Source organism: Camponotus floridanus, unplaced genomic scaffold (assembly GCF_003227725.1).
Source record: "Camponotus floridanus strain SB8 unplaced genomic scaffold, Cflo_v7.5 scaffold27, whole genome shotgun sequence".
In the NCBI taxonomy this organism is placed as follows: Eukaryota; Metazoa; Arthropoda; class Insecta; order Hymenoptera; family Formicidae; genus Camponotus; species Camponotus floridanus.
In genome coordinates this window covers 768,925-795,698 of record NW_020229403.1, presented here as the reverse complement: position 1 = coordinate 795,698, position 26,774 = coordinate 768,925, and the positions used below count along the sequence as shown (strand labels likewise).

General features: G+C 35.2%; 1 protein-coding gene across 24 annotated transcripts in view; it reads left to right on the top strand.

Moving 5' to 3' along the window:
* LOC105248276 (MAP7 domain-containing protein 1) overlaps window positions 1–26,774 on the top strand; it is a 149,777-nt gene that overhangs the window by 41,810 nt on the left and 81,193 nt on the right. For 2 of the 24 annotated variants that reach the window (XM_025409556.1, XM_025409557.1), the window contains exon 1: window positions 16,004–17,515. The exons of 16 other annotated variants lie outside the window; for them this stretch is intronic. In XM_025409556.1, the coding sequence (XP_025265341.1) occupies window positions 17,314–17,515 (202 nt within the window). In that variant the 5' untranslated portion in view covers window positions 16,004–17,313. Of the gene's footprint in view, window positions 1–16,002; window positions 17,516–26,774 lie in introns of those variants that run through there. 6 more of the 24 variants (XM_011252989.3, XM_025409560.1, XM_025409554.1 and 3 more) reach the window with 5 other exon arrangements.

The window sequence follows — 26,774 nt, the reverse complement described above, 5'->3', positions numbered from 1 at the left end:
CTTCAAGGCCAGAGATTTAAGTGACACGTGATTCTTCTTCCGTTTCTTTGCACGCATTAAATAATTAGTTTTAAATATTTAAAACCGTATTTTTAATCTTTTTCTGGAATTTCTGTCAACAAAAATAATAATCTATAATAAATTCTAATTACACGTGTTTTTAAGGAAACGCGGAACCAAATGATGAGTTTATTCTTTTTATTTGTTTTTCATTATAATTTCTCCCGTATTTTAATTACGAGATTTCTGTTAGCACTATCTAATATCTATACTTGTTAACATTTAACAGAACCACTAGAAAGCGTGTAAAAAATATTCAATACGTGTACGATTAATTGTTGAATTGAACCCCCCGCGGACGAACAAGTTTCCGGCCGTTGAATCGCGAGAAAGCGAATTATTTTCCTAAACCACTGTCCTCGATTTGTATATTATCTTTCGCCCGCGGATGCCGGCGGTCATTCGTGCTTCGGATTAAGCCAATTCGATACTATCAGCATCTGGGGTGTGTCTATCATTATAGCAGAGAATCGATTTATGAAGAATTCAATTCGGGACATGATTTGCAATAACGCAAACGAGATATGTCAATATTGTTTCTCACATTTCTTCTTACTCTCTTTTTTAGTAGAATTTCAGCTTATTTTCTACTTTCTATTTATTTTAGAAGAAAACGGTGTCGCATTATGTTTATTAATAAACACTCGATATCCTGGAAACTACTTTTTTTTTTTTATTTTTAGAGAGTAATTCGTGGAAAAATCGTCGAACATTGCGATAAAAAGATACAAGTACACGTCAAATCGCGCGATCGAAGATCGAATACATGCGTAGATACGCATGAGGGGAAATCAGGCACAATGTCGATTGCGTTTAAATGCGAGCAGCCAGACGAAACGGCCGACACGTCAGTCGGAAAAGTCTGCTCGCTGGCAAAGACCGTTACGCGAGAGCGATCTATCGTTTAACGTCCCGTCATAAATTAAGTTCGGCTTAGGATAACCGCGCATTAAAGTGTGACAAAAGATCGATTTGATGCGCGCGTGCGCCAAGTTTCTCCCTCGTGGCAGCGCGCGTTCAAGCTCGTAAATCACGGTCGAGATCGTAATCGATCGTTGCCGAGACTCTAAATGGAACGAATTGACCCGCTTTTGCCGATCGCCCTGTTTCGAGCGCTCGAGAAAACGAGGGAGGCTCGAGATTTTTCCGAGCATGCGAAACGCGCGTGTAAACGAAATGATCGAAGAAAGCGCGGCTCTCGAGGAGTTTTCGGATTCATCAGCATTACTTGTATCTACACTCGAACGGAATCGATTTCCCGCGAGAAATCGAGAGCGTCATGTACGTACCGATTCATTACTCGATTCGTTTTCTCTCTTTATCACTCTCGTCGCGATAATTAGCCCCCCACGCTATGCAATTAACCCTTGCTGCGACGTTCCCGAGTTAATTACGCGGGAGTGCAATAAGAGGATTCGCGACGATCTCTCTCGAAGGGTCTTTATTCCGGTTGCAGGATGACTCGCTCAAATTATGTTATCGTTGACCTAAAAAAGGCGAGTAAAATAATGACGATGGCTGAGCAAATCGTCATAATGAACGTCCCACATTATTCAGTCATATATATTGTCTCGTATGACAGTGAGTGTAGAATCAGGTCGATTCTCCGGTACAAGAAGAAGAAAGAACTATTATACAAATATAAGCAGCAAATGAAACAAAACCATGTCATTGTCTACTAATGACTATTCGTTAGTATAATACGCACGTTGTCGATAGGAAGAATTAGAACTTTATGAAAGTTTATAATGTTGCAACATGCTTAGCGCGTTTGAAAACATATATATAATACACACATTCTTTTTATATACATATTTAATCAATTTAAGATTCTATTATCGACATAATTTGACACCGAGAACAACATCTTTTACATGAAAGTAGGATTCATCGATCGATGATGTAATCATTAAGTCATTTCGTCTAATTGACGGTGTCATTAATGTGTGCGGTTAATTAGCCCTGCAAATGTCGCACGAGGGATTAAAACAAGGTGTAACATGTGCGTAAAGTCATTTCCACTGTTCTGTCACAGGTCACGTGGCTCACGATCAGCTGATCATGCGGTAGGTCATAGTTTTATTTTATAGGCAAATGAGATATTACGGTTATCCCCTTAGCACTTGTCTCGTGCACGCCTGCTTCTGAATCACGGCCGTTTTTCCCTGGAAGAAATTGCCCACGTAAATCGCGATCGACGGACCGCGGACGTTTCTTCGCGTTTCGCAATCGCGCTCGTTCGAGCGATGACGACGGGTTCGACGCGACCACGTCGGTACGTCTAGCATGAAAACGGAAACGCGACGAGAGAGCAAACACGAGATTTTACACTGCAATAATTGTAGGGTGTGTTTACGACAGCGTAATAATTGCATACAATCTTTTACGCTAATATTTCTCAATCGTTTCCTGCTCAGAATTTTATTTGACTCCGCGACTTTCTACCCATTATAATCATTATTGCGTGAAAAATATTTAAAAGGATTTATTACTAGGAAATTTAATATTGTCATAACTTATTATATATTTATATAATAAAATAATTATATAATATAATAATATTATATAATTATGTAATAAATAAATTTAATTTTTTGTAAGTTTAGATTCGAGCCGAAAAAGATGTATTGAGAAACTCATTTGTTAACATCGTCACGTATTAGTTTTTGAAACTTTGGGAATGAAATTTCTTCCCAAAAGTATTATTAAAACAAGGTTTTATTTCCCGAAAAATGAAGTTTAGCCAAGAATGGCCGTAAAATCTGAAAATAAAATGAAATTTCCGTTGGGCAAAATTTCATTACATGTTATTAGTTTACTTTTTTGGCTTCTTTCCAAAATTGTATAATATTTTATAAACTAAGTGTCATTTGTAGAGAGTTTCAATTCTTAAAATAATATATTTCTCCGTTTAATTCTTAAATTATTCTTAAATTATTTTATTATAAGAAATATTTTCTAACTGAATGCGTTCATTCAGATCTAAATATTTTTTTAATATTTGATTATTGTATAAATTATTGTAAATATACGTAAGATTTTTCTTAATATTATTGTACGTTATTAATAGAATGTAAATTTTCTCCAACAATTACATCTATTAATATCGCGGCAAAACAGCTGAATGAAACACTGTCACGTCAGACTCTGCGGTAACTTTCGAAAGTGTCTAATTAGTTACACTTTCAGACGGCACTTTAACTGGGCCAACGTAGCATGGTTGGTAACCATTAATCAAAACAGCTTATTTTTATTCCAATAAAAAAATAGATGTAAAATTAACAAAAAATAAACATTGTATTTTACCCATTTTAGCAAATTAAAGTTCAATATTCATTAAATTATATTGTAATCTAAATAAATATAAATTTCCTGCTATTAATTTCAGATGAAAATATATTTTTTATCTGAAATTAAACGTAGATTGAGACATTTATTCGGTTACACAAGAAAAATGCGCGCAAATTTTATTTTATTTTGCATTATCAATTTATGTCTCTATCGCGTATAACAAGTAACGCATCGCGTCTTCTTTCTTGCCTTTCTTGTTGTGACACTCGGAATCGTAATTCTTCTGTAAGATGGTCTGACCGCACACTACCGTGATCATTTCCACAGCCGTTTACAAACATCGATCACGATTCGCAAACACGTTGCATATATACAGATTCTGACGTAAACATCAGACGCTTCTGTTCGACCGTGTTTGTCGATGCAATCAGCAATCGGAATGCATTGAAACCAAACTGACACTGGGTATATTGTGGTTCACATAATCTGCACGAGTGATCATTCGAATAACATGAGTATCTATTCATTTATTTTTAAAACAGGAAATTGAAATATAGAATAAGATTATTTTAGAATTATTTTACAATTATTTTTCAAAATTATATATACGTTTATTGTTTATATCATTAATGGTATCTGCGTTTTGCGATGGAAAAATATCTTACGAATATTATTTCTCGCGTATTTTATGTACAAGTTTAGAGTAATTATTTCGAGAGAAAATTTATGAGATGAATAGTGACAATGTAATATATTTAAGATATTTTCAAATCATAAAACTATATTTTATATAAAAAAAAAAGAGAGAATGTATATTCGCGTTATTACAACTGGCTATTGATATTTCATGTCGAACTCATTACTCAATTGTTCAGCACGAAAAATTCTTTTTCACATTTGTGAAGTATTTTTCTTCGCTTTGACGTTATGAGAAATTACGAGATGCGTATTCACAAAAAAAGAACTCGAGTCGTTGGCGAGATATCTATGTCGTAAAATTTAACGAACCGTAACGTGGTTACTCATGAATATTGGCGGGATTTATTGCTCATCATTTCTCGATGCATCTCCAGAAAAACAAAAAAAGCTGTAATTAGAACGATATTAGAAAATTTATTTAGTATTACGTGTCAAAATATCGCAAAAAAATAACACATATCAATCACGATGTTCTTTCAGAGTTTTATTAGCAAGAATTCGACTTTAGTTATATCAGTTCGGGTAGATAGATATCGTTGAAAATATCTCGGCTGCAAAGAACAATCGGAATCGTTCTTCTTTATACGCCCACAATTATTACGTCGACAAAAACGTGGAAATTGAAATGTTTCCTACAAAGATGCTTATCGCAACAAGCGTATTTGTACTATGATTATTACAATAGTGAATAGCGCGAGATACGATTCGATGACGCCCGGCGAGAAATCAGCTGATTATTTTCATACTTCCATGAAGTCGTAACAATGCCCTCGCTTTTCCTTCCTTTGTAGTTGCGGGTTACTGGGACATGTGTATGGTACGCGGATCATAAATTTTGAAACTCTCGCCGGAGTGAAATAACAGCGTTGGCCATTCGGCCACCAGAATCGCACTCGCGAGATCCGTTTACTGTAGAAATGGACGTATAAGAGTGCGAACGTACCATGCATATTATCTTTATCGTCTCTGAGGTCGTATTATCGCGACGTGCCAATGCTCGTGTACTGGTTCTCTATATTTCATTCTCTCGAAAGTTCTTCGAAAGTTTTTATTCTTTCCAAAAGATAAGGTTTTTACATCTCGAAGCTATATAATTCTCACAGTTACGGTCAGGATTCCCTTGATACATTCGGAGCGAATTTTCGGAGATACGCACAGCATTTATAATATTTGAGAAATAAATGAATACAATATTTATTATCTTGTCTTTTTTAAAAATTTGTCAGTTTCGTAAACAAATGATACGACATTTTTATTTAACGAAAGATATATTTCTTGACGGAAAAGAGGATAATTGAATAAGCATGAAAGTGAATTACATCTAACAAATACGATCTTCTTTAACATTTACAGAAACTTTGTTTAATTAATTGTATTAAATTACTTCGCGAAGCATCCTCCCTCTCAAAGTCCATAAGAAAAGATATGGGATAATCTTTGAGATACGAAGAACGAATTGATGACGTCGGTGTCGTAGTATCGACCCTCAGTCGGGCGCCGGCAGGCGTCACCCTGGCAACCCTCGCCCATTCCTTTTGCATAGGAGAGGTATGGTGGCTAGACGACTGGGGAGCATCCTCTCGTCGTGTACTTTTCATTAATGCCACGGTCAACTGATAGCCAACACTAAAAAGATAGAGGAGAAAAAAATAGAGAAAAAGAAGGACAAAGATCGCGCGAAAGCGAGGTGACAATTTTCCTCGCATCTTCCACTGACATTTAGGAAAATTGGATCGACTGCTGTGGACAGTCTTATCTACTGACAAAATTTATATGGTGATAGTTCTAGGAGGATTATAAATAAGAAGAGGACTGAAACGAAATAGAATTCCTCGATCAAAGCTGAATATTATTATAAAAAGATAAAGCTAACAATATAAATAATTGGAACTTTTAAAATTACAAAAATAATCCATTCTTGAAAAATAAGTATCGCCTTTGATCATTTAATCAAACAGATCTCTAATCGATTCTTACATATACTTTAGAACTGCATTTGGAACTAGATTTATATTCGGATAGCAATGCGAAATAAAGAACATAGCAATTCTAAATTCAGTGTCTTAATTAATGAAAGATATTTTACAGTTTTATCTTATGTTAAATTATACGACGCTTCCTCCGAGATTAATTATCGTTTTTCAAACGTCAGAAAGAGAGATTATTCGATGGATTATTCGATGGATAGAATAATTATTGGCGCGCTAGATGATTGATTAAGAGTAAGAACGTGTATCGTACGCGGTGTGGCTTCGATTATTAATCGGTGGCGATCTCAGAATAACTGTTCTTAATCCGTCGATCGATTTCCTGTTAGAGCCGACCGGTGCATTGTTACATCACCGATCCGATTGACAATGAATAATCAGGATTATGCGTAACGAGTAGATAGATTACGCTGGTAATAGCGATGTGCCATAATCGCGATGATGCTCCTTAATTAAGTCGGCATTAAATCGACCTCTCTCTCTCTCTCTCTTTTTCTTCTCTAGTCGTCGAACGTATCGTGCACGTTTTATCCGCTATTTATCATCACCGCGCGCGGGATAACAGGAAACGTCGGTCGAAGCTTCGCGAGGAAGCCACTCATCTATGCTTCCGTACATCGGCTTTGATATATTATTCGCGATATTGCGTGTATAACTGATGTATCTCGAGGAGAAAGAAGATACGGATGGCGCAATATCGCGCTAAAACCGCGATCGGCTGGAAAGGGTGGTGAATCATTAATCGTGGCTCGATATTCTTTAACAGCCTTTGAACTTTATCTTTAATTCGCGAATATTCGCGCTATGTGATCCGCATCTTAATATGCGATCATCTTTTTGCATTGCGATTTTTCACGCAATTTTTTATTCATCTTTGTGTTTCAGATTCTTTGTCAGAATATATATAAATTTTTCAAATATAAATGAATAAATATAAATCTTATTTTTGTATTCTGCTCTTCTCTTTTATCGGAAAACCATGAAAGACGAATATATTTTTATGGTGCGATTTATTCCATCAAAATATTACGATCCCAACGATCTCAAAATCCGAAGTATTCTCCTTTCGTTTTGCAATGCAACAGCTGAGATATCAAGCAAGCAATTTAACAAATGACACGATAATAGTATTCAGCTGGTGCATCCCAAAGATGGCGATGCTATTACATAGTTAAGGTGAGAGTTGATGCACAGGTGCAGCAGGAAGTCGATAAAGTGACGCTAAACTTATACACGGTGTGCCAAGCATAGCCTGCAATTTGCTCCAATTGAAAAGATTCTATATTCGAATTCGGAAGGATTATAAATATTTATAAATTATAAATATTTAATGTAATTATAAATATTTTTTGTAACTTTATCTAAAATCTTTTTTCTAGAAGTATGTACCCCACAAAACTATAAAAGTTAGAATACATACATGAGATGCACTATTTTATATAAATACATAAATAAATAAATTTTATATATATATATATATATATATATATATATATATAGAAACGATTTATATTAAATTATCTTGTTTGACCTATAAAAGCAATGCTTGTCTCCTTCGCTTAGACGAAGGCATACATATGCCCGAGTACACTTTGTTGGAAATTACCCAGGAAAGCTATCGGTTTCTTCCTTGCGTGGATGCAACATTGGATGCTGAAACATTAAGACACATAGGAAGGGAGTGTAAACCGATAAAGATCATAGCGTATAATCGGAAACCTTATTTACGTACGCACTATGCACAAACGGTGGAGTTAAGTTATCGCAATTAAGTTTTTGCGACCGATCGATGCAGCGATGTAACGATATTGTCCATTACAGTCACATGATAATTACGGTATTATTTATGTGTTTGCGATAAAAAGATGATCAATAGGAATTGTTCTGGAGATTCAATAATTCCGCACATTCGCGACATTTGACATAATTAACAAAGTTCGAAATGTGTGATGAAATATTCTCGCTTGCGAAAATTCAAATTTTCATTTTCTGCCTTTGTAGTATAATAAAATACATTTAAAAAAAACATATTTTTATTAAATTGTAATTTTATTAAATCTAATAATGATATAAATTCAACATAACTAGAGTTTGAGATATAGATTTTTCATTCGAGAAATCTGCGCATATAGTTGTCTTTCAATTTTTTTTTTTAATTAAATGAATAGTCTTGAGGAAAATAATCAAAAATAAAATGTATATTATACTGTCATATTTAATCGCACAACGTAAGGCAGAAAGAGAGATTACCGCGTTTGCTACTGCGCCTCTTTGCGGGCATAAAATATTTACGAATGATTGCTTCCTGGTTTGAGCGGAAACTTGGATGTACCTATGCATTATCTATATAAGTTGGCGCACACATACATACACCAAAGAAGATCGACACGCTGCTTTTAGAAAGGGGAGGATGCGGCGCCTTCCCTTCTGTAGCTCGAGATGCGCTTCTAATCCAACAGAGGAAGCAGTGAATGCTGCAAATTCCTTCGTGTAAGAGCCATAATAGAAACCGAAATACGGATTCGGCTATCTGCAATCTACGTTGTCTCGTGTCGACTTTAATCAGAACAAATCCTTTGCCGAGGGATGTCATCTTCTCAGGAAGTCTTTTCTTCTCGCACCCACGATCTTGCATACATAACAAGATGCACTAGTCATGTATATATTTGTACAAAACATTAATTGGTTAAACGAAGTATTTGTATCATTTGTTTCATCGTGGACTTTTTAGATTGTTTAATTGATATTGGAAAAAATATGTATTCACAATCATACAATTCTTCCAATTTTTCATTTCTATATATTTTCTTTGTTTTACTTCTATGCTTATTTTTATTACGCCATTCTTCATATTGTTCCTGGATCTTCTTATTGTTCCTTGCTTTTAACGTTAAAAAGCGTTCCGGTCATTCTTGTTATTATTGTTCGCATCCGAGGAATTTAATTCGTTCAAGTTAATTTACTTCATATAATAGAATCACTTTTCTTCGAAATCTTAGCATGTTGTAAAAGTAATTTCAAAGTCTGTTCGGAAGAGACAGGCGTGAATTGCCGTATTTCCGGCGAGCCAGGATTCGCGACGCTGATTAGAAGATCGGTCCAGAACACAGGAGCGACTTCATGCTCAGTGATGCGTGTAATCTTCTCTTGTCGAAGTATAATATCGATCTCCTAGCGTTCGTAGGGCGATCGTGATGAGCATGCCTTTTCTTCCTTAAGTCATGTTTATCGTACTACGCAAGGATCGCTAAAAACAACCCCAAAAGATAGCATTTATCGACCGAACTTTTTATCTGGGTCAGACTTGTATTTCGGCATGCGTATCTCTTATATGTACTATGTTTTATTTATCTGTATTATTGCGTCCCTATAGGATCAAAAATTTAATTTATATAACTAATAAAACATATATAAGCTAAAATATATATATAAGTTTATATAACTAATAGCTTATATAACTAATAAAACATATATTAATTACGTAAATTTTAGATAACACTTGTTTAAATACGATGCATGTGTTTATATTTACAGCATTTATTTGATTTTAATTAAAATTAGATTTACAAGAAATTATATAACATTTATCTTATTTATATATCACAAAATATTTGTGAAAGAACTATCAAAACACAATTTAAGCGTTTGAAAGCGTAGAAATCTTTGTGGTCGCGAAATGTCAACCGCAAAAGTCACGGCGATTTAATCGAGATGATGGAACTAATAGAAATTACGGCGCCCCCGTCCAATCCTATAATTCTCTCTTCAACGTACAAACGACTCGACAGCCCGGAACGCAGTCTTGGCCCGGGATTGAGGGGATCCGTCCCCCGCAATTGCTCGGTTAGCATTTTCGTGCGTCTCGTCTGGAGTCTAGAATTAAGGCGGAACTCGAACGATCGATCTTGAGCATTCTCGTTTGACTGGTATCTCAATTCGTGATGAACTTTTTTCCAAAAACTACGATATACATCAACCGTGACACTTTAATATATAAATCGATTATTGTCGTGATGTAGCTAATTAATATATGTGTATTTCTAGTCTCACACATATAATTATTCTGTAAATTAAATTGTAATTGCAACTGTAAATTTAATTAAAATATCTTTCTATTTCATTAAATTATGTTGCTGTATTTCGTGGAAATTATATTCTTCGCATTATTATAAAGAGACAAAGGTAATTATCAATTAGTAGATGTATGTAATATTTCTTGGATGCATCATCATCATCAGTATGCGCTGATTCATCTTTCAAGGGAAAGATATACGAGATTGAGAGCATGCACGATGTGGAAACGTGATACTCTGCTTTAATTCCTTCAAATTAGAAACTGAAACGATAGTCCAGCATATTCTAAGATCTCTAAGATCTTCTCCAAGAAGGAAAGGATTTGGCAAGCTTACGTGGAGAAACCTGAATGAGTTTATCGACCTCGAGTTGAATTACATTTGCGCATTTAAACGATTATATTTTTTTCTCAAGTGTTTGTTTAGGATGATTTACAGCAGGTTTAGGAGCTTCTAAAGCCTGAGTAAGTACGGGCAGTTTATTTTGTGCGAAGTGATGCTTCTCGAAGAAATGTTTAAAAGCGATGAAAGAATTTGCAGAAGCAGGCCTATCCTTTCAAAATCTTCGCGATAGCTTCCCGTCTTTACTCTTGCGTTTTTTCCCGGATACTATTTCTTCGCGAATGGTGCTTCTTTTCGCAGCTTTTTTCCGCCCGCTCAGCTCCACTTTCGCCGATTATACTCGTTCATTTAATTTGCAATGGCGGCAAGAAACGGCGAATCTTCGAAGAGGCTCGACAAGAAGGTTCACGGGGGATATTTATTACCGTTACCGAGGAATTATCGGCCGTCGTTCTGTTCCGTTGTGCGCCCCGGTGAAAACGATCTTTGGTACGAAATTATTGACGTCTCTTTGCGCGTCTTCTGAGAAACAGTCGGGCGATCTTATTCCCTCCATTGCGCTCACAGCGTGATTCTTGCGGTGAATAAAAGAGCGAACATCTTTGTACCAATTATGGCGATCCGTTAGGTTTCGAGAGAACGAGTCGAGGTGTACAAAAGTTGGAAGGCTACATGAAATGACGAATAGAGTTAATTATGATGTGCAAAAAAGAAACCAATGAAGTTGGAATTAATTTGAAAATGTTGTATCTTTTTTTAATCGATACTGAAAATGATTGATTATAAAATGTATTAGAATTTTAGTTTCTCTCGGGTTCACCAGATCTCCTGGATTCTATAAATTTTTATTTCGGCAAATGCATTTTCTTGTATTCTTTTATTTTATAGATTTTTAAAACCCCTTGTTTCATCAATCATAAGCGATACAAATCACCATAGATGTAGTAACAATTGGAAATACAATCTGCGTGTACTCGATTTGTCTCATTTAAAACCGCTCCGATTGTTGCAAATTTCAAAAGCGGGCACAACAAGATACGTTTATACTTTGATGACTGAAACGCGCGATTCGATAGCATAATCTCCGCGATGCAACGGCTAGGTGTGTTTCGCATGTTTGAAATAATCGTAACCACACCCGCAGCTATTCGCACGTCGCATTTACTCGCGATAGGAGCGCGAATGCATCGCACATGTCGTCGCATGATTCAACCTTCATCACATACGCACGCGATAAACGTGTTCAGAATGCAGATCGCGCTAGGAAAAATGGAATCTTAAGCGGAACATAAATAAGTACGTGCTGTAAATTACGTAGATTACGTAGTGGAATTTATTAATTGGCTCGTGCAGTAGGTCGGAATTCGATCGTCTTTCATGCAAATTTGTGATTCTGAATTTGTGACCGCGGTATATATCTGTCGCAACTATAATTATTCAAGTCTCCGTACGTAATTTGTCGGATTATTCCAAATTTTTTCTCTGTACGGAGCGAAATATATAAACGTACTTTGTTTCGCGATGTAGCTGGAACTTCGATGAGACTGCATCAGAAAAGTAACATTGTAAAATTTGCGGAATTTAGTTATGACACGTCATAGTAGAGAACAACAGGTCGTTTAGCCGCTGGCAGTTATTAAAACACGCGTATTACGACGATATTGACGCACGCTTGCTATCTCGTTGGACAATATTCACGAGAAAAAGCATAAAAATGATACAATGTTTGTAACGCGTTAGTTTAACTTCCTATTGTACGACTAAAGGATTGTCTTTCATGGGAAACTGATCCTTACAAGCTTTTATATGTATTTATATGGTATTTAACAAGACAATTTTACAGCCTGCCTGAAGAGACTTCTCAATGCACATCCATTAGTTTATTGTTATAGTCTACAATTTTTACTTTTTTAGGAAAGTCTTAAGAGTCACTTTACTTACACGAGATTAAAGTTGAGAATAATATGACGCAAATTATATTCATATAATTGAAGAACAAGCAATTTTCTGATGTATATTATTTAATAGTCTTTTGCTTTTTTTCCTTTTATGATTAATATTACCGTAAATATCCGAAATTAATAACGGTATGAAGAACCAATTTGTTGTTATATTGTTATAATTATTTTATTAGAACTTTATTATCTCTTCTATAATATGTATTATATCAATGAATAAATTAATAAAATATTGACATTTTGCTAATGTAATTTATCGGAATAATTATTTTATTATTTTGAACATCAATAATTAATTTTGTGCATTAATATTGCCATTAATATATGCAATGAATACTGTTATATTATATATCTAAATTCTTCTAGAATTCAGCTAGAAATGCTATTTGACGCTTTCTATATAACAATTCAAGAATGTTTTTAAACACGAGCAGAATTTATAATTAATATAAGCAGTGCTAATTGTCTATTTTCGGATCAGCTTATCAAAAATTACCGTCACGTTCTAATAAATTTTTCTTCATCCATTTCACGTCATGCATCATAATAATGTTTTGAGGATCTACAGAAATATAACGGTTTAAGGGTCTCTCAGTTGTTTTTCAAAGTTTTATCGATGTCCAACTTCTATCTTTTGCATTATAATCGCACTTTTTTACATATTTTATATAATATTTCTTATACATGTGTGTTACATAGTTAATAAAACATATTTTTATGTATCCCTGAATCTATACAAAAATTTCTTAAACAATTTAAATAATATTTTAGAAGATATTTTGAAAAAAAAGTTTCTTTTTTACATAAATTAATTTAACTTGTCTCGAGCTACAATAAAAAAAATAATCTTTATATTGACCATCGTTTATATCTATTTTTTATGTGGTTTTTATTCACGCTGCAAGCTCTTTCTGAAATAGACTCGCACACGAATCGATATAACATAAAACTCAAACGAGTAACGAATGATGATCTCTGTCGATCAATGCCTGCCCTTGATGCTCGATGGTGTGCTACCGTTTGTATCTAGCAGAGCCAGCTGGTGAACCTGGCATATTAGTCTCCATAAAGGGACATCGATCGTCGTTCGAATGACTTTGTATACGAAGCATGTACGTGGAAGATCAAGCAAGAAGTGTGTTCTCCAAGTGATAGTTGATGAAACTCTGGAAAAAATTCTTCCAGACTTATATTTATTATTGTCAGAGAGATTCTTTATAATGAATTAACGATTTAATATCAAGAACACAGTAACATAAAGAATACGAAACATTAAGATATACTTATTTGAAAAGAATAATTTCGCATCTTGCGGAAACAAAAAAAGGTTTATAACGAGGCAATCAATTTTTATATTCTTAATCTTGATGCATTACAAATTAATTTAAAATAGGAAATATAAAGACATAACTATTCAAAAATATATTATATATGTATTCGCAAAATATCTCACGAATGTAAGTTAAATGTTACACCACATTGTATTATCCAGTGATAAATTTAATAGCTATTAGTTTCTGGTAATTTTTTTATGATAACTATGAAGAGGTAGCCGTTACTTTTAAGTTTATAACGACTACTGATTTTTCATCACATATTAGGAAAATGTCGTGGCGTGATTTTACCCTAATAGCTTGACACTAATCTTTAAGCTATTCCGTAAAACGTGTAGATAAAATCCGATGGCTCCGTTTATTCGCAAACAGACGCCGCCGTGTCGGGATGGTACGCATCTTTGACGCACTTGGAACGCGTACACTAACAAGAAAAAGTGACCTAATAAACCAACGGAGATGTCTGGACTAACGTAGAGCAACCGTTAGGTGTAACGACTATTATTTTCCAGCAGTTTTGCGATATGATCATGTCCTCACCGGGACACTTTTTTCCGGCTTTTACCTCTAGCGAATCTTAAAGCTCATTCACGAATTAGCAACCTGCATAACAAGGGCTAATAGGCTTGATAGTATATGTGGAATTGTTAAAAATAAATATTCCAAAGAGAAAATATAAGCGTATATAACATCTTGTTATATGAATTTAATTTTTTATTTTTTCTTTGTTTTTCTTTGTAATTTGTGTATACTTCGTTAATATTCTAGTAAAAAAACGCATATTATTTTGAGACATTTATAAAAATACCCGATTTTTAAATCGTCATTTCGATATTATTTCTTAATATTAAATCTTGAATATATTTTTTTTGAACGTAAGTTTTTTTCAAAAGTAACTGAAAAATGTTTTATTATCTCGTGAAAAACTTATTCCTCACCAAAATTTTCTAACTAAATATAAATAAATCATAATATATAATTACCTATTTATCTCTTAATAAATTTATTATTAATTTTTTTTATGAGAAGTCGATTTAAAAAAAATCATTTTGAAGATTTGAAGAAACATCATTAACGACTAATGATATAGATAAACATTTCATATAATGAGCCACAAAAGATACGTAAGTTGCAACAAAACGTTCTGGGAAACGATTTCGCTGTACACTCGGCAGTTTCGATGCACCTTCGTGAAGCATTTTCCAGCGATAAAAACCGTTTTACCACAAAATTGCTACAGAAGACGTTTCTTCCGTGTAACCGCGATATTCTTACGTTGTGATTCCGCATTTGCTTAGATACCACCCACGTTTCTTCCTGATTTATATAACAATTTGTCGCACTATCTATCTACTGCAATGAATAACGCACGATTTTATTTTGCTTCGAAAAGAAGACTCCTTTATGCAATATTAATTGTAAAATATTTTTGCGATAATTACAAAAGAGATCTAATAAGAAATACTTAAATAAATACATTTATGAGACACAGCGACAGCGACGAACAATAGTTCGACAGAAGATGGAATATACGTAATTTAAAGATCACAAGGGAAATATAAATGAAAGACGAGTCGTCTTTCAAAAATGCCAGATTATAAATATTAGGCTATTTTCGTGATTAAATTTATACTCTCCTTTTATAGACGATTTTCAAACCCGTTTAATTGCACGGATTATGACCTAGAAAATGGCTCTACCCAAAGCTATTTTAATGGCCGAAGGGCATCTCTTCCTTTTACATAATCTCGTGCAACCGAAAGGAATTACACGAAAATTAATGTACTTTTGAAATAATTTATATCGACGAAAACACAATATTTCCTTAAAATTGAATATCGAGAAAACATTATCGCTTAGTTATAATAAAATATTCCTACATTGCTACTAATAAAATATATTTTATCTATCGTAATACTATAATCAATACTAAGCGCATCGATGCAGCTTCTACGGCCACAAAAGGATGCTGCGGTGCATCCTTCTTTTCCCGAGATAGAATTCCACAGGCGATGTTAGCTCGTAATAAACATACACGCGTATCGGCGAGCTTTTCTCGGCGCGTACGTGGATTCTGTGCTCGAAAAATGCCGTCTCTCTTCTCGACGCGGAAAATGCGTCTCTCCTCGCGCGTTGCGTCTCCGCACCTTCTCGGCCATTTCCGGCGTCTGTCGGCGTCGCTCGTGAACGCGCCGAGACGGACCCACTCAGTCGAACGCTGACCACCGTGTACGTGAGACCGTTCGTGAGAGAACTCCGTGCCAGCCACGCAGCCACGAGTCCCGGCTGTCACGGGTCCAGCTGTTAGATCAGGCGTCAAGTTGGCGCCGACCTGTCATCGGGAAGACGCATCTCGTGAAAGCGTCCCGTGATATTTTATCGAGACGACGAGAGCTGATCGTCATCGTTCAATGTCACCGATCGATTGAGCTATCGTAAGATCCATCAACTCTCATCCGAAGGAACTCGAGAATCGCTGGAATAACCGCGTGTCATCAGAAGCGGGGGCGGAATCAATTAATGTCTCGCGCGCTGCGTAAATAGGCCGATCTGCGCATCGACGACGGTACCCATAAATTCGCACGTAGCGAGCAAATATTGCACAGCTGACAGCCGGTCGGAAGGCGGGAAGGTTAGAACAGCTGCACCTGTTATCTGTCACGAACTGTCATCTAAAATTGGAGCCGAGCGTCTTTCATTGAGGAAGACGGACGTCTTTTAAATTTTCGGAATTTCTTCTGTGGAACGTCCTCGCGGAGAGCGATCTTACGAGGGTTTGCCGCCTCTTAAACAAATTCAACGAGCGAGCCTGTTGGGTCAATTTGTGCCACTTCACGCGGCGTCGCGGGGAGATCGGCTCGCTTGGTGTTCCCTCTCTCTTTCTTTCCTCCGTCGACGAGACGTCGAAAGTTGACTGACCGACGTGACTCACGAGATCACAAGTCATTCTCGAGTTGTGGAGATTGTCGCGTCGTGTGATCGTAGGTGCGCTCCTCGCGGCACCACCGAGAAAACGTCATCGATATCTCATTATTAACACATCACCGATCGCATCATATGATACACATAGTCGGAATTAAATTACAGAAAAACCTCAACCTTGACATCTGTCATCCTTAACGCGAGTTAATCGAATCAAGATTAATCGAAGTCGGGAAAGGGAATCAAAGTGAGCTTTCCCAGGGAGTACTGCACATTTTAATTGAACGTCGATTACATCGATTAATCTTAAAAGAGGGAGCTTCCACGATGAAGCTGTTGTGTTAAAAATCCCTCCTGTTGCAATAAATATTACGAGTTATAATCGATCGAAATCGCTTAATCCTTCCTCGAGAAGACATCGGGGGCGGTCTTGGTGCGCGCTAGCCTTATATTTTCGACAGTCAGGATTAAGTGCCCGAGGACGGGGGCTGTTAAGAGAGACGGTCACGTGCCACCTGTTACGAACCGATCCGCAGTGCGGAAGAATCGCGAGTCCCCGTCGCGGATCAGCGTGTCGGGCGTCAGGCGGTCGCAGGAGAATGCGAGTCCGGGCGACGACGCGTTCCTGGCTGATCCTGGCGGTAGAATGTTGACGGCCCGATCGGGGCCTCTCGGGCTCGGCGTACCGCGAACCCTGGGGCCCGCAGAAGGAAGCGATCATCTCTTCCTGCTGCCAGAACGTGCGCTCATCATGGACAGTACCCACCTGCGACAGGACCTGGCCGGTCTCGACTTTAACCTGCACCTGAATCTGCTGCACACCGCGCCCCGCGGAAACGTCTGGCTATGTGAGTTGTTAATTTATGGACAAGAGTTGTATAACTCTTAAAATTCGAATTTGATTTACTTTGTTTCAATTTAGTCTCTGATTTCTTTTGATTCGTTTATTTTGACGAAAAAAGAGCGGGATGCGTATCTTATTTTGAAATAATTGAGGGAATCTCGAAAAATAAAATTCTATATTTTTAATATAGTTTAATTGAACTTGAATATTAAAGAAAAAGATAATATATTTTTTGGACTGAATAATCTTTGTTATTTAAAGTTTACCGAGGATTATTATATATTAGAGAGAGTAGGATTCTCTTGGTATATCTAGGGTATTAATATCAAAGTCCTCGAAATCGCGGATAATCTAGATATTCGAAATTGCAAATAGTACAATACAAATTCAGTTTCCATTTACAATCGTCCATAAAATAAAGTAGCACATTTAATATTTACATAAAAACTTTCAGCATTCATTAATTTATCTAAGGCGAATAAAATGCTTTAACTTTGCTTTTTACGATAATCCTTACAATATAACGCGTTACATTATTTTGTTCAAATCCCCGATATCCGACTTCCTAACTATATATTTCAAGGTAAATCCAGGTACAAAGTATCTTATATCCAAATATTGATAGCTACAATCCATATCTGTGCCATAAAATCTTTCTCTAAAAATGTTGGCAAGAGGAGATTGAACATAAAACAGGGTGCGATTAGTGTACTAAAATATTATCCGAGATGCGTCCTGCGCAAAACCACACCTTTGTATTATTTTCTCGATGGGCTCTACTCGGTACGGAAACAAATCGTTTAACGAGATTTTATGTCAGCAATAAAATACCGCGTGAGGATTTTTCGCACCGTATTTCTCAGTACTTTATTATCTGCCGAAGATGTGTATCCCTCTGATCTGGAACGTCAAAACGAGACGCGATAGTAAAGCGATCTGCTTCTCTTTCGCAGTCTCTCCCACGAGTCATATTGAGGATTTCGCGAAAAGCAGAATATATATAGATACTAAATCACTGATTGTGTCGCATACAAGTTTGATAGATATCTCGCGGGACGAAACTGCGAACGGTGAAACATTTATAAAAATTGCAACAGTTACTCAAACATCTTTTCGCGAAAAAAAAAATAGGACAACGTAAGAGCATTCCATTAGTACTGAAAAAAAGAAAGAACCTTAGCTTCGAAACTCTAGAGAAAAATAAGAAAATATACAGAGAGAGCTCTAACCAACGCGCCGCGAAATTATCGCCGTGATATCGCCAATTAAATGCTTTTTTGCGCCAATAAAAATGTAGAAGTCGTTCTTTATAAAAGAATGCCACGCGATTATAATGTTCCGTCATCGCGTTTCTATTCATGATTGTGCCGGCCGTTAATTTGGCAAATAGAAATTTAATTAACACGGATTGGTGCGTCTTCGTTATAAACATTCCGCGAAATCGTGAAACGATTCTTTTTCGCAGAGGCATTTATTAGATGCGAATATCTCCACTAATCCTTTATGGAGTCCGACAATTATTTCAACATGTCATTTTCTTCGCAACTAGCGATAATTAAAACGGGCAAGAGATATAATTGACGTATGCATTGAAACAAATATCGAGTGAGAATGCTCTTTTCTAGAGCTCGCGCGAATTTTTGAAAATATTCGCAGAGTTATTTTAAATCTTAACGCTAAAATATATTCTGATCAACCAGAATGTTTTCCGTGAAAAGAATATTTTTGACATTGTATTAAAAAGAATTTTCTAAACGAGGGGAATTATTTTCTCTAAATTGTTATCTCACATATTTATCAAGTAGCATAAGGGAATTGTCCTTAACTTGTGACAATGAGTGTCAAATGGACTTTTCGAGTTGTGTAAATGGAATAGTGATAAATAGAAAATCGAAAAAAAAATTCATGGAGAAGTAACAGTGGCAATGGAGCAGTTCTCCTAAAAATTGATCTTTTCTTGATTTTTGCGATAAAGTATTAAAGATATAAAGAAATCCTTACCGTGAGTATCGAGACGTTCTCTTAGCTTTTTGTGAAAGTATAGTAAATCCTCGTTTTTATTATGAGCGTACTAAATTATGCGAGTGTTATACAAATAAATTTCTGACGATAGCGTTCTTAATCTTTTTATCTTTAGAATGGAGATGAAAGTACAAATGTAATAAGAAATGAAAAAGTTGATGTTCTATTGGAAAGTCTTCAGAGAACGCTTAATTTTTTACAAATTGCGTACAAATACGTTGTCTTAGTTCTTTTCATATAAAATTAAATTAATCAAATTTTTTATTTCATATGACACCATTGCCTTTACATAATAAGTATTATTAATTATTATACAATAAATAAATAAAGATATATTACTGCGTGGAAATTTCATTAAGAAATTATGCCTGCACTCATATTGAATATATATGTGTGTACATACTTGTTCCATATTATATTAACGGTTTATTCCTTGTTTAATACTTTTAATCATGTCAAGCGTGAAATGACGCGTGACGCGTGTAATGCTCGGAAATTTGTGCAAAATATTAGCTTGACGATCGCGTGGAAGTCGCCGTATTCTCGATCGGACATTAATAGAAGGCGTATTAAGCTAGGGGAAGCATTATAGCATCCTTTCCCGCGCCGCGCGGAAAGTCCGTAAAAAGATCATTACGATTTATATTTATCAGCGGGCGGTATACCGTGTTATTATGGTTTTTGCGATGGCGGTTAATTCGCGGTGTTATGTTGCCCGTATTTGCGGAACTCGTAATTGGACAGGGCAGAAGAAGGTTCTTGAGACATACACGGTGTGGCACGTTTCTCTTCCTCTCTCTCTCTCTCTTTCTTTCCGTTTCTTTTATTTGCTCCTTTTTAATTACAGTCAGCTGTCCCCACGCGTCCGATAACATCGCAAAGATTTATGAAATCATCCGGGATGCGTCCTCTTCAAGCGCACCGCGGTGCGCTTCAATTGCTCTCGGATAGTAGACCATATCGGATTTGATACATCAGAGTGCTACTACATATTTGTGCATCTTTTAGTTCTTACCTCGTTAAAATATATGAACCGTGCGAGAGCCGCGGCGTCGACTGACAGTTGGAATGAGATCAAAGATATCTGGGAAAGCTGAATACCTAAAGATAAATAAAAAACGGAAAACTTTCTTTTTTAATGAGTACATCTTTCGGAAATTTAAAAAACACAAGGATTTTTATTCGCTTTTCAAAAACCTAAAATAAGATTCCAATAATCAATTAAAAATTTTTTAGAGAAAAATCTATTAAGTCTTTTTAATATTAAAAATTAATATCCTAAAATTATAACAACATATTAAAAAGAAATTTATAATTTATTATAATAAATAACAATACTTTATATATTTATTACAAAACATTCTCGACAATTTACATTTATGACTCTTGCGCGAGTCTAAAGGACGAATAATGTTAGCGAATACTCCCAGGTGTAATATAATAATTTCGCACATATATCTGGCGGAGAAAATATGTATTATTATAGTTGCGTTGAGAAATACATTCGCTCCAACAAAAGCTTGTACTTTCGAACAGCAATTTACTAAACAGAATCGCGTCGTGGCGAATAATTCAGTTGGAAAATGCAGGCTCTATTTCAAGTCGAAATCAGCATAAGGCTCTTACGAAACTGCGAATTACTTTATTGCAACTTTTTACCGACGTCGTTTCTTAGCGGTTATTTTTCTGCAGATATGCAATATAATCTAATTAAGGTGCTAATGGAATTAATTAGTTCCATGTAGAGATGATTAATGAAGCGTCCTAAAAACATCACTGCTGATATAATGAATACGTCTTAGAAATGATCTTACAACGCTAATATAATTATCTATAGCATGAGGTACAATCGCGATACTGATGCGTTATGGATATTGCAATTCTGCTAAATCGATACTACTTTAATACGTATTCCTTTCGTAAGTTCCTTTAAGTGTTATAACAGGAATAACGAAAATGACAGCTATTTACCTTCGTGCTTCGATCAAGGCTAATCGAAGAAATTGCTTTTCGAGTTGTATGCGTGATCACATTATGATGATTTGCAACACTCTACCTGTTACGACATTCGCTTACACGAAACGCGATGACTATCCATAGAAAATTAAGGTTGCAATATAGAAACGTAAGGTATCGTTTAACAGGAATAAAATATGTTTAAGTTCAAATACCTTACACAGAGAAAAATATCATTCTACTGCCATGAAAAGCGATTATTCAGTTTATTTTTCTTTTTTTAAGTAATAGTTTTCTTCAACAAAGAATATATTCTTGATAATAGTCTTAAAATATTCATCATAAGAGTTAGAAAATCTCATTATCATGACTCATTACTCAAAAGAAAAATTTATTTTCTCTTCAAGAATATTGTAAAGTTGTATCAAAGAAAAATCAAACTTACTTTATGCCAACTCGATGTAGTAAGCAAACCAAATTTTTGTTTTAATTTAATATTCTTGACTAAAATACCGCACTTATTAGAATGCAGAATATATTCAATTAAATTTAATGCTTGTGGTGAATATATTTGCGGATATGCAAACTTCTGATTTACTTAAAATAAATAATATTTACTTGAATGCAATATACATTTTTCTCTGTGTATATATATGATTATTATACAATGAACACACATATTACTGGCAAGCAAATATATTTTTTCCGAGAGAAATCAATTTCTTTCATGCAAAATAAAGGATTGTTGAATAATTCAACGCGAGAGTTAATTTACGAAAAACTGTTTGCAGCTTTGCGCAATTTAATTTTATATGCAAGAAGAATTAGATTACTCGTTTTTTAGCGTTTGTATCAATTAAGTTTAGATTAAATATATATTGTATATTTAACACGAGATTAATATATATTTTTCGTACCATCATTAATCGCACTAATGTAATCGCTCTATTTTTCGAGGTAGATTCCGCGATATGTACATTCAAGTAATTTAATGAAACCTTGTCTTGCTATATTATTACACATGAGCGCGCAGGAAAGATCGTTTGCATCATCGTGATTACTTCACGCCATGGTCGTATTCTTGCACATCTCGTGACGGAATTTATACTAGTCAGTCATAGACTTTGGTATTTGCTTCATGTACAATGAAAATTCTTCAATGTACAATGAACTTCATGAAAATTTTTAAAGAGTTACCTATTGGTAATTTTTTATTGCAATTATTTATTATTATTTTTTAGATATATATTTGGATTAAATAAAATTTAAAATTTTATTTATTATTAGCAATAACTCAATGACGGTCATTCAAAAGCTACAATAATTTCTAAAGATGCTAGTATCGATCTTTTCGCAAAAATTTCAAGAACTCTTCAGGGGAAAATAGCCGATGGAAACGCGATTAAAGTCAGAGTTTTTCTTTCCTGACTGTTTATTTTAGCCGATTGGACTTTCGGGCCAAGATTGGCCGACTTGGTATGTAATCCGATTGCTCATAGTCTAATTACTATTCCGGAAAGGCGACTCGCTGTCGAGTCGGAAATGAAACTGCGGCACGTGTCTCGTCATCTTTCACCAAGTTCACGATTAATGTCACGTTGATAAACGGTACAAAATAAAACCCCGTTCAATTTGCCATCTTTTTTTCGACGATATGTCGCCGTGATACGTGTAAAAGCATATATGCTAACGAGATATTGTTCTTCCCTCGATCGGGTCATTTCCGCGATCAAGACTAATGGATTGTGACTTGGACGCTGTTTGCGATAAACGGCGCATGTGTACGCAAGTGTGTCACGGTTATTAAAAGCTTTCGTGGCAAGGCTTGGCCAGCCAGAGCACTTCGAGCGTACGGAATCAGTTTGACGTGGCAATTTCCCGTTTTTTTTTCACCCACATGATTTCAAGATGTTCAAATTTATTTTTATTTGTACATTATTGCACTTTAATTACACGGTAGTTCTTGTTGCTCAGGTTTTCGAAACGAAAACTTTGTTTCGATTGTTCGACGGAATGCAATTAAAAGTTTAAAACTTTTATAATGGACATACCGATAAAGAACCCAAGATACGTTCTGATATGTAATTTATAAAAATAATTGTAAGGAGAAACCTAAGATATGTTCCGATATGTAATTTATAAAAATAATTGTAAGGAGAAAATTTGGAAAGCAGATATTGCGTATAGGTTTTTACAAACTTCGCTTTACTCTATTTTACGAAATTTGAAATGAGGACGGTTGCTAATATTTAAACTCGATAACATGTATTTCATATTTATGACATAAAACGCGTCATTGTTACGCTAATGTGACGTTTGCACAGTCACGCTTTGAATAATTACGTGGAATATTCCCACGTTACATCGAATTAGCGGCGGTTACACGAGAGAACATAATTCGTACTGAATTTCGTAGCTAATGAAGTGAATCGACGTAACGCATAGGCCTATAACCACGCCCTACGTAACGAGGTCTTTGTAATTATGTCCGAGGAAATGCGCGAATTGACCGAGCTTCGTTCTCAAAGCCCGGAAACACGTGTCTCGAAACACGATAATCGAGGTATGTGTAACAAGGTGAATTCGCGCGAGTTCGTCTTGTTACACAATCGAGTTGTGTGTTCCTGTACCTTTTATGGTTTCGACACGGTCACAACGATTTGCCGTTTAAGCGATTCCTATCAATTGTTGTCAAAATTCAATTATCCAAAACGTACAAGATTAATTTACTTTTTTAACCGTAAACGTAATTTCCTCCAGCGCTTAATTTAAAGTTTGCAAAAAAACGTTAACGAGACTTCGTGAAACTTTTGCGTAAAAAATTTTGCCTTGGCATAAAAAAAAACAATTTTTTTTAAATAAAATAATCCAACGTTACAATTTATTTCTGTCCGAAAATAATGATTGAAATATTGACAATTAACTTTGCGCGGAATTGAGTTTACCTCGCCACTGTGTAAATAACGCTGCGTTGTGTTTTGACAGCGACGTTTTATGGAGATCATCAAGTTGCGAACCGGTATGAATCGTCGTTTTAAACGTGCGGTCTCTTGCATCAAGTCTGCCTTTCAGCGGAGGCCTATGCGATGACTCGATGATAGAATTACGGAGACATTAAAGCGGTTGATAACCATTTTCAATGGAGACGGTGACATTAGGTTTCTCGGTGCTCGTAAAGAGAGGATTCTCGAGGGAGTATTAAGAGGCACCTCGATACAAAGGCACTGTTCATTCTCCAAGAGACAACCTATCGATCTATTGAACAGCGAGAATACACTATAATACGCGAAGTGTGCGTGTAAGTGTTCGTGTCGCCGTTAAAAAAATAGTATATTATAATTAACGTTTAAATGGCTGATGACTAGATTTTTTTCTTAATACTTTCATGACGAACAACGTCTGATCATGGATGAATAGATCACATATTTGATCGTACTACTGTAATCATGGGATGAACTTTAAAATCGATATAAGCTTAAAATAGCAGTGGCATACTTCCTTCATTCGCGTGAAACTTTAATTATGGATCATATACCGATTATCATGTCACGAATAAATGCATAAGAAGCAAATAAAATTAAGTTAATTAAGTTTTTATTTTCTATAAATATTTATATATCTGAAACTCATATTTGCATATTTTTTAATGTAAATATAATTTATCATTATTAATTTATACTTAACTTTTGTTTCTATAATTGCTAAAATAATTAAAGATTTCTTTGTTGTACAATAATTATCTATTTTTTGAAAAGAAGAAAAAGCATCTTTCGCATTCGATGATTTACAACTTCAGAAATATGAGTTTTCAGTGGACAGAAAAATATGCTGATTCATTCGTCATTATAGAATTTTGTGGAAGAAACATGGCGCTATTAGAATATCACCCACGCTTTACGGAACGATTTATAGTTCAATAAAATGAGGGCATGGAACGCAAGAATATTCATCATATCTTGGGAGAGCAGTAAAAATGTCGACGTCGTCTTTCAAAGTTTCTTGCCATGATTTGCAAAAATGTGTCTCTCGCTTTTGCCGTTTCTTTCCGCCTCGCGCAATCTCGAAATTACCTGTAAACATGCCAGTGTAGACTCGCGATCGTGGAATTTACTTAAGTGCGTATGATCGACAAGATGATTATTGGCCAGCCAAGTTCCATGATCAATAACATCGTTGACTCTGGCCCCGTATGCAAAGTGCCTTATTAGTGATTGTAATATTTACAGAAAAAATTGAATTCTTGATTTAATGATTCTATTCTGACTTAATGATTTTATTCTTTTGAAAATTTTTCTGTAAATTGTATTTTTAATTATATATTTTATAGGTAATTTTTTCATAATTTATAATATTGATAGTATTTTTATATAAATGCGATGAATGAGAAAGTTCTTCGCAATTTTTCAAGATATTATGAAGACACAAAAGGATCGAGAGAAATCTCGAATTCGAAGATTTACATGCTAGCGCGCGTCCGGATTACATGACTTTTAGAATTCATTGTTTGCCGAGCAAATGGCAGACATTTATGCGTTAACCATGATGTAAGCTGGCTCTAACATATCCGGGTCTCGATCTGCGACCACAAAATTCCATTACCTGTAAGACTGTATTATTCACTCAACGACTAGTTCTTGAACGGAAACTTGATGATCTGATTAAATGTGTCACGTATCTTCCATCTACTTGACAATTCTTGACTTTGTTATTATTTATTTGCGACAGTTTTCTTGCATTTTCCCGTCTTAAGTGACGTAAAATGTACAAACTCTTTATTTAAAGTCGATTCGTTTTTTCGATCTTGAATATGTAAATGTATTTTTTTTTTCAAATCTAACAATTCTTGATAAAAATTTTACTTAAATAATTATAAATATATATTTCTCGTCATATAAAATCGCAAAAGTTCAATTATGTCAAAATAAAAATGTACATTTTTTATACACGAGAGATACTAATATTAAAATACGAATATATAGATTTGTAGATAAAATGAATAGAGAAAAGGAAATCACAAAAGAATAAATGCGAAGGTAATTTCACGCTTCCTGCTCGATGGTCAATCTGTATACATATGGGTATTGATCGCTCGTGATCAAGCAACGAATACGTAATGCCAATTCTGCTTTTATTATCAAGAGCAGACGTAACAAATGGCTACAAAATTACACATTTGCGCCCACTGTCTTTAACGCAGTGCGTTCTTTTTTTTTTTTTTTTGCAATATCGAACTCGATTTCAATCACATTTGCCGAATGTGTTGCATTTCGACATTTGTGACTGCT